General features: G+C 40.9%; 2 protein-coding genes across 2 annotated transcripts in view; one reads left to right on the top strand and one right to left on the bottom strand.

Moving 5' to 3' along the window:
• The window catches only part of adamts13 (ADAM metallopeptidase with thrombospondin type 1 motif, 13), a 370029-nt gene that overhangs the window by 276226 nt on the left and 81013 nt on the right, over nucleotides 1-12790 (top strand). The window lies entirely within an intron of this gene.
• LOC132973948 (transmembrane protein 132D) overlaps nucleotides 165-12790 on the bottom strand; it is a 30658-nt gene continuing 18032 nt past the window's right edge. Inside the window, exons 4-9 of the mRNA XM_061037653.1 lie at nucleotides 10268-10460; nucleotides 8325-8468; nucleotides 3252-3457; nucleotides 2719-2983; nucleotides 2117-2308; nucleotides 165-2032 (exon numbers count right to left, since the gene is read on the bottom strand). Of these exons, the coding sequence (XP_060893636.1) occupies nucleotides 719-2032; nucleotides 2117-2308; nucleotides 2719-2983; nucleotides 3252-3457; nucleotides 8325-8468; nucleotides 10268-10460 (2314 nt within the window). The 3' untranslated portion in view covers nucleotides 165-718. The remainder of the gene's footprint in view (nucleotides 2033-2116; nucleotides 2309-2718; nucleotides 2984-3251; nucleotides 3458-8324; nucleotides 8469-10267; nucleotides 10461-12790) is intronic.

Here is a 12790-nt window from a genome sequence, read left to right as displayed (position 1 = left end):
GGCTGGTTCGAAAAAAATGAATGCCTCTTAAGATTTTGCACTGTGAATCATTTGGGATGCAGCTGTTATATTAAGCATTACACAAAATGCAAACAAACATTAAATGACTTGCATAAAGATAGTAGAGATTATGTTCATCTTTTAAAAAAAACAAGCTGAAAATACAGAAGTTAAACTGAAATGCAATACTTGAGATCAAAGTGTTTTAATGAAAAAAAAATAGTGAAAATTTGTTCAACTTAAGTTTACAAAGAAACAGGTTTTGGATATTGCATTATAGAAAACAACCATTTGACTTAGAATTATGTTTAATCAAAGCCACAGTTTTGGTGAAACTCATCTGTGACGCAGAGTTCCTTCTGATAATGGGTAATCAATATATTTGTTCTTTGATACTTAATATTGTTTACACCAGGATGTGAGTGCAAAAATGTAGAGACATAAATATCCACATGCAGCAGTAACATTTGGTGGCTTAAAAAATGGTGTAAATAAGAGTCCATCTGGTCAGCCAGCTAAAACATTACCATACGCATCCACACTCTGATATTCACAGTAATATACAGAACATGTACATGTAAAAGGCCTTGAAAGGTAATGAAATGTAGGGGACGGCAAGTCCAAAATCACATATTCTAGACAGTTATTGGAGTCACAAAGGCATTGAGGTGATCAAAGCCACATCTACTGTACATGTGAGGTCTGATCAGGTCCGGTATTATAACTGGTCCCCAGGCTGTGCAATGGGTACTTGGGGTTCTTCCTCACAACTGTCCTCTTTCCCAACCCAGTGGATGCCGTGGCCGTTCTCCCTGGGCGAATGCTGGCGCTCCAACGTGGAGAAGGTGGTGAACTGGACTCTCTTTCTTTTGCTGGTGGGCGAGTGGATGGACTCGCTGTGCATAGGTTTGTTCCTGATGGAGCCCACGCAGCTGATTGGAGAGTCTGTCACAGAGGCCAGGCAACTGGGCCTTCTAGACAAAGAGGCAGTCTTGTCAGTGCCAATGTCTATGACAGTGGTTGTAGTGTGGGAGTCCTGCTGGACGGGACTGCCCGGCACGCTCATCACCAGCTCAGCGTCTGTGCCGAGCCACACCCAGTCATGCCTGTGCCCAGTGGGCTCCTGGCTGTGAGAGGGAGGCTTCTTGTGCCTGAACTTTATAACATACGAAATACAATTAACCAGAAAAACAAGGATGGCCAGGCAAAAGACGCCCAACAGAGCGTACATGCCAATCTCCAAGTCCGTGAGCGGCCTGTTGGCCAGCAATTCTTCCCCACCAATTTCTACCTCTGTTGTCTTCTGCCCAGGCACTTCAACCTTTGGGGGGAAGTTGTACGAGTTTACCAGGTTCCCAGGAGCCTTCACTGTGCTAGTAAAGCTTACACTGCTTATATCCTCGGCTATCATGTTGTCTGAGCCGTATGTTTTGCTGCCATCACTGGGGCTGCTCATCATGCTAGTATTTACAAGACTGGTGGGACTTCCAGCATTTCCTGTGTTGCTGATCTTGCCCACCCCTCCAAGGCTGCCGCTGCTAATGAAGGTTCGTTCTGTTGATTTGATCGTGGTTGTGATCTTCTGCATGGCACCCTCCTCCCTTTCTGAGTTTGAATTTCCTGCTGGAGGATCCTGGGACGGCTTCCTCTGCTTTCTTTCGCTGTCCACATCTCCGCCATCATTCCCATAGTCACTGCCGTTATCCTTGCTGCCAACAGTGCTGCTGTCCATGCTGGTGTTGCCTTCTGAACGCCTGCTGCTCACCCGAAACTTGACCTTGAGACTCCCACTTCCCATAGCTACAGTGCTTTTGCGTTTGGACTTCTGGCAGACCTCACAGATGGATATCTCTACTCTGACCAGGACTCCCTCTCCTTCGCCTACTGCCACCACAGTCGGAGGTGTCCCCTGCACCGATATCACCCCTTGATCTAGAGATGTCACTGTCATTCGGTAGAAAGCCGGATCATAAATGTCAAGAGGTGTCTGACTGCCATCGCTGAACTGCACCCAGGCACTGACCAAAGCTTCCTGAAAAAACAGTAAACAGGAGAAATTGTTAAGGGTGCTTTTAATCAGCATTTAGGGCCTATTGAAATGGATATAGACTTTTACCTGTTTTGGACTCCGTAAAACCTCCTGTGTGGTTGTGGTAGCCATGATGGCCCTGTTGCTTCCAGGACTAAGCTGTAAGGTCATGGAGAGACCTGATACCAGCTGGACCCCCAACTCTGTAATGGTCACTTTGTCATCCAAGACTTTGATAGTTGTCTTAGCCAAGATTGTGTCAGAGAGTGGAGAAAACACCTGTCACAGAACAATATCAGATACAGTCAATTAAGTCGATTCTCCTTGCCATGGACAATTCAGTTAGAATGTTTGATTAAAACCTATCCAAGTAAAACCTCCGATGTCTTGGGCGCAATAGCCAATTTTTGGAGATTCAGATAAGCATTTAAGATATTTCTGGTCAAGGACTGCATTTTGAATAGTCATTGTTTGCAGGCTGACAAGCAACTAAGGGATCTGAGTTGAAGTGAACAGATGTTATCTATGACTGGACTATTAGCTGCTCTTTTATGAAGATTTCTGTTAATTGAAATTAGCTTAAGGGTTCCGTCACTTTTGCTTTCTACTACCAACGCCTGAAATAATGCTAATGGCCAACAAAGACCATCAGGCCACAGAACAATAAGTGCAGTTGTTCACTTTATTACCTGGAGGCTGGTGGTCCCAGGATCTCGCCCGGACAGCACCCTTCCTGCCTGTATTCTTGCCACTCGAGTGTCCTCCACCTTCATGAAGTATCGAACCAGTCTTGTCACATCTACCTGCCAATCTGAGCCCAGGAAAAAGGCGTTTGGATCCCGAGGGTCTCCCTGCTCTGCTATGAAGTGTGTTAGCACCCGCACCAGGGCATGTTGAAACTGCAGCATGCAGCCCTTCCCCTTCCGGTCGTCTTCTTCACTGTTCCAGCCAGCTCTTAGCAAAACAAAAAAGAAACACATGCAGGTCACACCTGTCACACAGTAAATGTTCTGACCTGCTATATTCCAATCACTCAACCCCATCTCTTTGCTTGATTGGATTCAATGTGATATTACAGTACATTATGTAATGGAATCAAACCTAAAACCTTGGAGGGATATTATTTGGTTTTATATGGGGTAAAGAACACATCTAGAAATCCATTTAGACACCAAATAAGAGCAGGTTTTATGAAAAACAAACAGTTGTTTTTGTGTCCCACCTTTTGGAGGTAAGTATCGGCACCCTCCAGCTTTTGATCTGGCTCAGCTCTGTGTCTGACACCTCGATCTGGAGGGGGAGTCGGGGCATCCAGACGTTCAGTTCAAGCTGAGCACTCAGGTAGCTGTAGGTAAAGTTCACCATCATCTTCACCTTGCCCTTGGTCTCTTTGCCGTTCACAAAGACATAGTCGCACCTGTCTGAAACCTGGGTGGGAAAATGAATAAAAAGTGAATAATCCATCACAGAATCAATATCTTTTTAATTCACCCGATAAAATCCAACAACTTTATCCAGGTACGCTTGTGTAAACAATCTATATCAAACTCAGAGTGAGACTGTCATCAGTGAGGGAGATGTTAGTCATCTAACCAATGACAAAAAATAATCAAACATCCTCGTAAAAGTCACTATATTAACAAATAGACCATTCTCACAACAACAAATGGCCTTGCGGCAGTTTTGCGCTGCATGTGTTACCATAGTAATGTCAACTGGCTGTAATAAACTACTGTGATGATCACCAGTCCGAAGCTTAAGGAACAGGCAGCATTGCAATTTTATGTAAATCAACATATCATGTGGTGCAGTGCTGAACATCAGTCCTTCACAGCGTAGTGCATTCATTACAGCGTAATCTTAAAGGTGACCTTGGTAAGTTTGGGCAACTGCTCAAAAAAATCTCATGGACGTTTTCAGACATGACTCAGGAGGTTTTCCTTGGTCCTCTCGACAGCCACCGCTTTAAACAAATTGGATAATTAACGCAGCATTGAAATTCAGTCACCAGCTCCTGAAGTGCGCGGGGGAGTGGAGGGGAAAAAAAACGTTGACTTTGACAGATAGCCTTAGGAGGAGTACGAATAGCAAATACAATCCCGCTCTCATTCGTGTGAACCAAGCAGTTCGCTAGAAGATGAGCTGTCACAGGGACACTATTTTTGAGAGGATCTTGTGCCATCGTTGCATCCGAGCATCAGTCATCCTGCACCCATGACTTGAGCTTAAACTTTAGAATGACCACATCATTATGTGTCACCCTCGCTGCTCACTGAGATGCCCTGACCTTATCTCAGCGAATAACCATATGCTTGATTTACCGTGGATCCAGATTTTCAATGTGTGTCACTAGAGCCATTAAACAGTTGTTATGGAAAATTCCTAATCCATGCATTGGACAATAGACTTGCACTTAATTATTTTTATTTAAAGTCTTCTAGAGTATTTTGTGTTCTCAGTTCAGTGTGAAGGCAGTCAGCCACTAATCTGTTATCCAAGACACTTCCAAGAAAACCGCTGAACTTCCATCAGCCATGTTTAAATAATATACTGAAGCCTCAGTTAAAAGGGAATGCCATTTTAATGTGTCATCGGCCCACTCATCCTAGTCACAATCTCACCCTGCAGCCAAGAATATCCCTCGGTGTTTTTGGTGTCAAAACAGATAGGGGTTTAAAATGGGATTTGACTTTCATCACAGAGAATTTTTTTTTAAAAATGCAAAAAAGCATGCTTCACTCACAAAATTCTGACTGTAGTTTCCTTCTGCAAATAATACAAGTTAAATAAGTTTTAATCAGTTTGCTGAATTAATCAATCTATTGCAAAGGGGCAAATATAGTTCAAGTGTTACTCTGAGTTCAGGCTTAATGTAAATCATTTAACTTTCTATTCAGAGCCACAAATTGAACTTATTAATCAACAAAGCCACATCAGTGAACAATATGGCCCTGCTTTAAATGTCCAATGTCAATCAGACCTGACGGAGAGAGCCAGTGCGCAGTTTGTCTCTCCGTCATTGATTCACATTTGAAAAACCTTTTCATCACAGCAGATTACACTTTGCTTTTGCTTTTGTTTTATCACATGAGCTATCCATTCTAGATAAATCCTTCTTTCCACATATATCACTTGCAGATTTGATACTTTTCAGGCACACCAGAAGAGAAAAGATATCTGAGTCAAGCTGTCTGTTGGACTAAGAAGATTAAATGGAATATATGCGAGTGAAGCTGCTCTCCGGTCAGCAAATACACGGAGAGCTACAGTACAGTAAGCTCAGAACAACAGCAAAGACGGCTACATTACAAGGTTGAAAAGAATGATTTAGGCCACATCAAGCCTCTTGATATCCTCATGTAATCCTGCTTTTCTTACAACCAACACCCATCTGCACTTAATACATGTGCACTGCATACTGTACTGTCACTCTCCTCCCTGGTGCATCGTTTTGAGCAGGAATCATATTCACTAATATTCTGAGACGTGTTGTTTTGTAAACCTGCTTTGGGACATATTTTACCAATAATATTGTAGGGCTGAAATCACGGAAATATCTTAATCCTTTGTTTACAGTTCCACTTTAACCTTGAGTAAATACATTCACAGCCTCTGACCTCAAAGGTTAGAGGGTTGACTAACAATTTCATTAGAAAACAAAGCCGGCTTTTAGCAGTCAGCCATGCTCAGGTTGGCAGGATAAAAAGGACAAATTTTAGGATGGGAGCATAGTGTCAGACTGTTAGGATGTTACTGCCGAGTGTTTATGGAACTGGCTGTTCACTGTTGATGTGGCTGTTAGGCGATGTTGTCTAAGACGGCTAATATTTTCTTTTTTTGATGACACAGAGAGGAGAGGTGACTTTAGTACAACTTAATGGTCAATATTTTTCCAGATCATCACACATGAAACCACCTGCCCCTGTGGACAGTGTTGACGAGTTCTAATCTACACAATTACACTAAGAAGTTCAGTTGCTTGCAAGCAACAAGTGACGAGTTGTTGATTAGTTAACTTTTTTTATCAACAAATAATCAAAGAAGTTGTTCTATGCTTTAGGTGTTTGGCCAACTAATAATCCTACTTGTTAAAGGCACAGTATGAAGATTCTGCCACCAGGGGGCTCTTAATCCATACAATCACAAAAGATGACGTTGAGGCCGGTGGGGAATCATGGGAGTTCTCTCGGCTACTCCCGCCTCCCCAACCTGGATTAAAACGAACTCTTTGACCGCAGTAAAGACGAACGGGCAAAACAGAAGAGTATATGTTTACCGACAAGCTAACGTATCCAAGTATAATTTACATGATGTTTTTATCTCAGCAGCACATACGGCAACAGTACGGCAACTTTCAGTAGGAATTCCAGCTTCCTTATGTAGCAGTCTTTAACGTAACATCCGGTGTTTCCACGGTAAAGATAACATGTCATGTCTGTCACGGCGGCTCTGTCATGGTGTCGACACGTCCCCTTGCAACTATAAAATCCGGGGATTCTCTGGCTTTATAACTGTTGGAAATATTTGAGCTAATGTCAGAACTCAACAAAAATATAAATATAACAGGTTTAGCCCATTTTTAATTAATTTAGATATTTTAATGTAAACACTTTATTACAATTCTACATGTTGTACCTTTAAATGGATTTAATTCTTGGATTCGTTTTTTTGCTTTTGTTAAATGTTTTACCTTTAGAAGGAGGGACTCTTTGCAATTACCTAATTTATGTGCCGTAATATTTTTTGCTTAAATCAAACAAAACCCCTCTGGTTGGTTTGCTGTAGTTGAACCGCATATAATGTAAAATATCTTTCTGCATGCAACGCTTCGTTTTCAAAGTAGCTTTCCAACGCTGGCTGTGGAGTTTTTTTTTTAAAGCCATGCCAGAGTGCCACATACAAGTGTATACCACAGTGATACTGTGGACCATACAAGCTCTCTCACAGTTACAACTTGCTTTTAACACTGTTCAACAAAATTTGTATGATTTAAAACTTGTTTTAAACGCAGACAAAACCAAAGTCATGATGTTCTCTAAGGCAAAAACGAAACCATCAAACCTTCTTTCGATTTCCACCTCTCAAGGTACGCAAATCGAGTCTGTTTTGAGCTACAGATATCTTGGCATTTTAATTGATGAGTCTCTTTCTTTTACTCCTCACATTCAGCAGCTGGTAAAAAGGTTAAAGCTGAAACTGGGATTCTACTTTAGAATCAAATCCTGCATTTCTTTTGAGTCTAAGAAGAGGCTGGTTGCTACCACTTTTATGTCTGTATTACTGGATTACGGTGATGTTTTATACATGCACGTCTCCTCACAAAGCTAACATGCTCTGGACACTGTGTATCATGGAGCTCTGAGGTTCATCGCTAATTTTAAATCCCTCACTCATCACTGTTTGTTGTATGAACGTGTTGGATGGACTTCTTTGACTCTACGTAGACTTAAACATTGGCATACTTTAATCTACAAGTCTATTTTAGGTCTGCTTCCTTCGTACCTTCTGTCCTTCATCAGTCAGAAGAGTACAGGGACTTATAATCTTTGATCTCAGGATTTTTCTTGCTGTCTGTTCCAAAAGTAAGAACTGAACCGGGGAAAAGGCCCTTAAGTTTGTTGCTCCCTTTACTTGGAACGAATTACAAAAAGAGCTGAAATGAAACGAAATGAATTTCTCTCATTGGATGCTTTTAAGAGGAAGTTGATTGACCTGGAGGCAGATACATCTGGCTGTAGATGTTCTTCCTGATGTATTTGTGGATGATTTTTGACAAACATTTGCTGTTCGGATTTGTTATTTGTGTCTTTTAATGTCTAACGTATTTTGTATTTGAAAGATTGGCTTCTCGTTGTCCGTATGAAACTCTGTTAATGTATTGCTGCCTGTCTTGGCCAAGACACTCTTGAAAAATAGATTTTTAATCTAAATGAATTTATTTCCTGGTTAAATAAAGGTTAAATAAAAATAAACATCATCCTGACACAACCAAAAAAATCCAACATTCTTCAATTTATTGGTGCAGAGCCAAATTTCGTTTTCTGCACATCACTAAATTGATCAAGGTTGAATGAAAGCGGAAATTAAATATTTGAAAATAAATCAGAGTACTTATACCTTTAAACTTTTAATTTTCCCTGTAATGAAAAGCTTGACTGTTTAAAAGGTGACTGTTTAAAGGCAAGTCATCGAGTTTGGAATGCATGAAACCAAATAGATTAAAACGGATGAATCAGAAGGTTGTTTTTTCCATCAACATTTTGCAAATGTGTGTATAACAAGGAGCAGGACTTACCTTGAGAACATCTTCATCAGTCGAGCTACAGTCTGTGTAGTCAGACACATCGGTAACCAATCCATCTTCTTCCACAGCTACCGTCCTCACAGGCATCACCACCTTCTTCCCGGTCAGAACAGCTGTGTTCAGGATCTCTGTATCCTGTAGTAAAGTCAGAGGGAATCAGCCAGAGTCATTAGGGATTTGCCAACTTCCCCTGTATAAGAAAGTACATTGATACATAGAAATGGATCTTTTCAAGTTGATGTTTTTTTTCTTTATTGCTCAGGGTACTATTAAATAGAACAGCTGTGGCAGGTAGAACAGCTGTGGCAGGTAGAGCATATGAGTCATCTACCATCACAGGGGATTGTTGTTCAGTCTATGGGTCTGTGTGTCCCATGTCAAAGTGTTCTTGAGAGAGACACAGAGACCCAGTAGCTCCAGACAGTTAGGGCCTGAAACGTTCAAGCAGTTGGTTTCTATTAAAACATGATTGTCTGTGAGAACAGGGTTTTGCTACACAGTATGTTCAATAAAAATGCAGGAAATATACCATTCACTGTATTGTTTTTCTGTTTACAAGGCTAAATGTAAGGTTGTTGTTTTTTTAAACTCTGTGTGTGTTGTTTTTTTTTTTTTTTTGCAGACATGCGTCCGTTTGCATGCATGGACAATCAAAGCATGAGCATGAAGCAGATGGATAAGTGTCTACACGCACTGATTCAAATGAAGTTGAAGTAATCAAATACCGTGGGTCTGAATCAGTATGAGAACAGTGGAGCGCTGCCCACTCAGGTTCTGTGCATGATCACTTGATTGAAATGTACAGTGACACTTGGCCACTCAAAGTACTAAAATGAAGCAGATGGATAAGAGTCCCTCAACTATGAAAAAGTGGTTTCAATGAACCCAAAATAACTCAATTTCACTTCTTCACTTCTTTTAATTGTCATTACAGTAGAGTTAAAAATACAGATCTGCAGCCTGTGTCAGTGAGACGTCTGCAATTATACCGAAGTATTGAGCTACAGCACTTGCTGGAGTTCATAGAGCAAGTCTGAGAGTTATCAGTCAGTGTTAATGTCCCCTCTAGCCAGCCATCAAATCTCCTCATGTTTGGCCCTTTGCCTGAGGTCGCCTTCTAATCCACAAGAGAGATGAACCATGTCAAAATCACAAATCAGAACACTGTGGCATATCCCCATAACTTCAAGCACTCTGGCACCATAATTATGGAAGTGCAGCCCTGTGAGAGCGTACTGTGGAATAAAATTAACCTTATGCCCAGAAGAATAACCTCAAGTATAATACTTCTGAACTTTTAATTGTATAAATTACATGTTTGGTTCATTATAAGTGGTTACACAAATACTAGGAAGCAGACAAAATCAGTCCAGCTGGATCATGTAAGTGTTTGTCATTGTTACATGACTTTCCTGCAGACACTAAAACACTAAGAAGCCATTGACCCAGTGGTGACACATGCATCAGATTCAATATTGCAATTCAAAGTGTTATAAACTCTTGTGTAATGTTCCGTATTTAGTAGTGCAGATTATATCATGGATTAATTATAGAGGTAGCATGATAAAGAGGCCGGTAGCACCAAAATAGAAGCACATGAAGCAGCTGTTTGGAGGAATGGATGACCATATATTGCAAGCCAGAACAGAGCAGAACAGCAGAGAAGAGAGACATCAACTAGCTGACAGTCAACAACACAAGGTCACACTCTGCTCAAAATAGAACCCATTTAGCCTACTAAACAACCCCAAACATATCCAGTCTTCTGTGTACGCGAACCAGACAAGAATGGATCCGAGCAAAGTGGGTTTTATGATAAATTCATGCACCAACGCTCAAACGGATGCAGTCCGAGTGTTGCAATTATCGGAAACACTGCTGTCAGTAATGTCAATGCGGGTTTTTAGAATGATTAGTTGTGACGGCTAACTCACCATTACAAGAGGAGCCAGGCCGACGAAGTCTCTCTGAGTGGTGTAGATCCTCATGGCTCCTTCAGTCTTGGCCACGTTTTTGGAGTCGGATGGCAGTTCCAGCTTCCATATGATGAGTTGACTGTCGAGAGGGCTGCTCAGCTCCTCCACTTCAAAATCCATCTGAAGCACCTCCAACAGGCTGCTCTCAAGCCTAAATAGAACAGGACTGGTTAGAAAAATATGCGTACCATACATGCATACAAACCGATGTATAATTTCAAATCAGAAATGCTGGCTCTATCTGAAGGTTTTCTTGAGAATAACTGCAATATATTTATTTAAATGCAATTAGCAAAACTTTTCATTAATAAATCATGTTGTAAATATTGTGATTTGTGCAGGAAAATGATACAACTGTGAGGGATAGACCTCTCTCCTTGTCTTTATAATGCAATTTTAGCACCTGAAACACAAAATCTTTCCATCACAGCCACTGACACTTAACATGATTATCTATCCACTGGGGTTTTGCAGTACTCTCTCCACACATTCAATTCCTGTAGAGATAATCAGGTTTGAATAAAGGTGCAGTGATTATAGCACAGTGTATCCTGCACGTCAGCCTGTGGCTCATTGTTCTCTGTACAGGAGGACAAGTCAGAGTAGATCAGAATCTTTATCGGGTAGCTGAGCCCAAAGGAAAGTGCATTAAAAAGGCTTTTGTTTTACTGTGTTCTTTGTGAGACACACTTTGGTTGATGATTAGGGTGTTAGACATTGGATTAGATAAGAGTCTACAGCCATGCTAGCGGCTCTGTGAGGCTTTTCGTAGCATAGCAGTGCTTACATTTGAATGCTAATTCAACATGCTAAAACACCTTTAGCACGAAAACTTGTGTGATCCAGTGTCCTTTAGACCAGTGGTACTCAACTGGTCCAGCCTCAGGACCCATCAACAACTCCTTCATGAAAATATTGACCCTAATTTCTTTCTTTTTTTTCAACGAATCAGATTTATAGAATGAAGAAAATAATGCAGTTTGGACCTCAGATGGTACGAAACATGCGACGGAACAAAGAGAATGAACCAAACCAACATCTTTTAGGAGCACTTCATAGACTGAAACATTTTTTTTTTCAGTCACATGTTCACGACCCACTGAAAACAGCTCTGCGACCCACTTTTGGGTCCCGACCCACCAGTAAGAACCATTAAACAAAAGATTATAGAACTGACATATCTTCAAACAGACATATAACCAGAGCCAAGAACTTCAGTGATGCTTGTGGTCACGTTTTTTTTTATGTCATGTAGATTACTTTCACCATTAGTCATATCAACACATGGAAATGTGCATGACTGCTGCTGGGACTAAAGGATAATGTGTCAATAACCTAATTTAATGATGAAAATGCAATATCTTTATAGACTGCAGTAACCAGCAGATAATATACATTGAATGATAATATATAAATATTTAGTGAACATATGTTACTGTTAAAAGAAAAAGAAAAAAAGACCTGATGGAGATGGAGGAAACGGGATTTGGGGATTTCCATGTTAAAAATTAGCAGTAAGATGTTTAGAATTTGGTTGCATGGGAAGAAAGTGAAGATATATGAACAAAAAGGATGTCTTCCCAGTTGCAACACAACCCAATCCCCTTTTTCCAACTTGCAGAGGGTTCTGTATCTCCCGGCATTCTCACAAACTAAAACAAAGAAAGGATAAAGCTGAATTTCTCCACGCTGGCCTTCCTCCTGAGTTGCGGGTACTTTTAAATGTGTACTGAATAAAAAAGGTGGTCCAAGGACAGCATCCTGCTGCATACACAACACAGCATAAGCCTTTGTAACTTATAATGGCCTCTCACTGATGCCAGCTAGAACAGAGTGTCCTAGTCATGGATTCAATTTTCTCCCATGGCCCAAGTTAGCATCCTTTCTTGGCACTGTATTGAACCATAGAAAAGATATATTGATGGAGAAAAAATGCAATAAGCATGCACGTACCTCCATGGGCATTATCAGAGCTTGTGCATCTGTGTGTGCATGCTATAAATATCGGTGTCAGAGCTGAGCAGATGAACAATAAGTCCTGTTTGCTGCATAAAAGTGACCTCAACAGGCTCGCACACCAGCCGCTTTGCTGCATTAAAGCAACAACAATTGGAGAAACTGCAAATCATATTTTGTTAATCCTCCACTAAGTTCCAAACTCAACAACAAAGCACCCTAAAGTCCTCTTTCTGTATCCCCTTCTCACTCAGTGTTGCATTATATCTCCCCTTATTTGGGACAAGACAGAGATTTCATGTAATTGAATAATCTTAGCATATTGCTCAGAGACCTGAGATTAAAAGATAATAATAATATTCTGGTCGAATATCAAAACAAGATATGCTGGACTCACGTAAGGGTGCCTATATCCCCTTAAGCATGCATTAACACAGAAAAGCATAAGAAAGAGGATATTCCTGTGTTATTTACGGCATCAGTCATTGTTATGTAGGGGAATGATGCTTAAACAACTTGTTTACA

The sequence above is a fragment of the Labrus mixtus genome, chromosome 5 (assembly GCF_963584025.1).
Source record: "Labrus mixtus chromosome 5, fLabMix1.1, whole genome shotgun sequence".
Lineage (NCBI taxonomy): Eukaryota > Metazoa > Chordata > Actinopteri > Labriformes > Labridae > Labrus > Labrus mixtus.
Note: the sequence above shows the minus strand (reverse complement) of the source record. Positions and strands in the feature narration are given on the sequence as shown.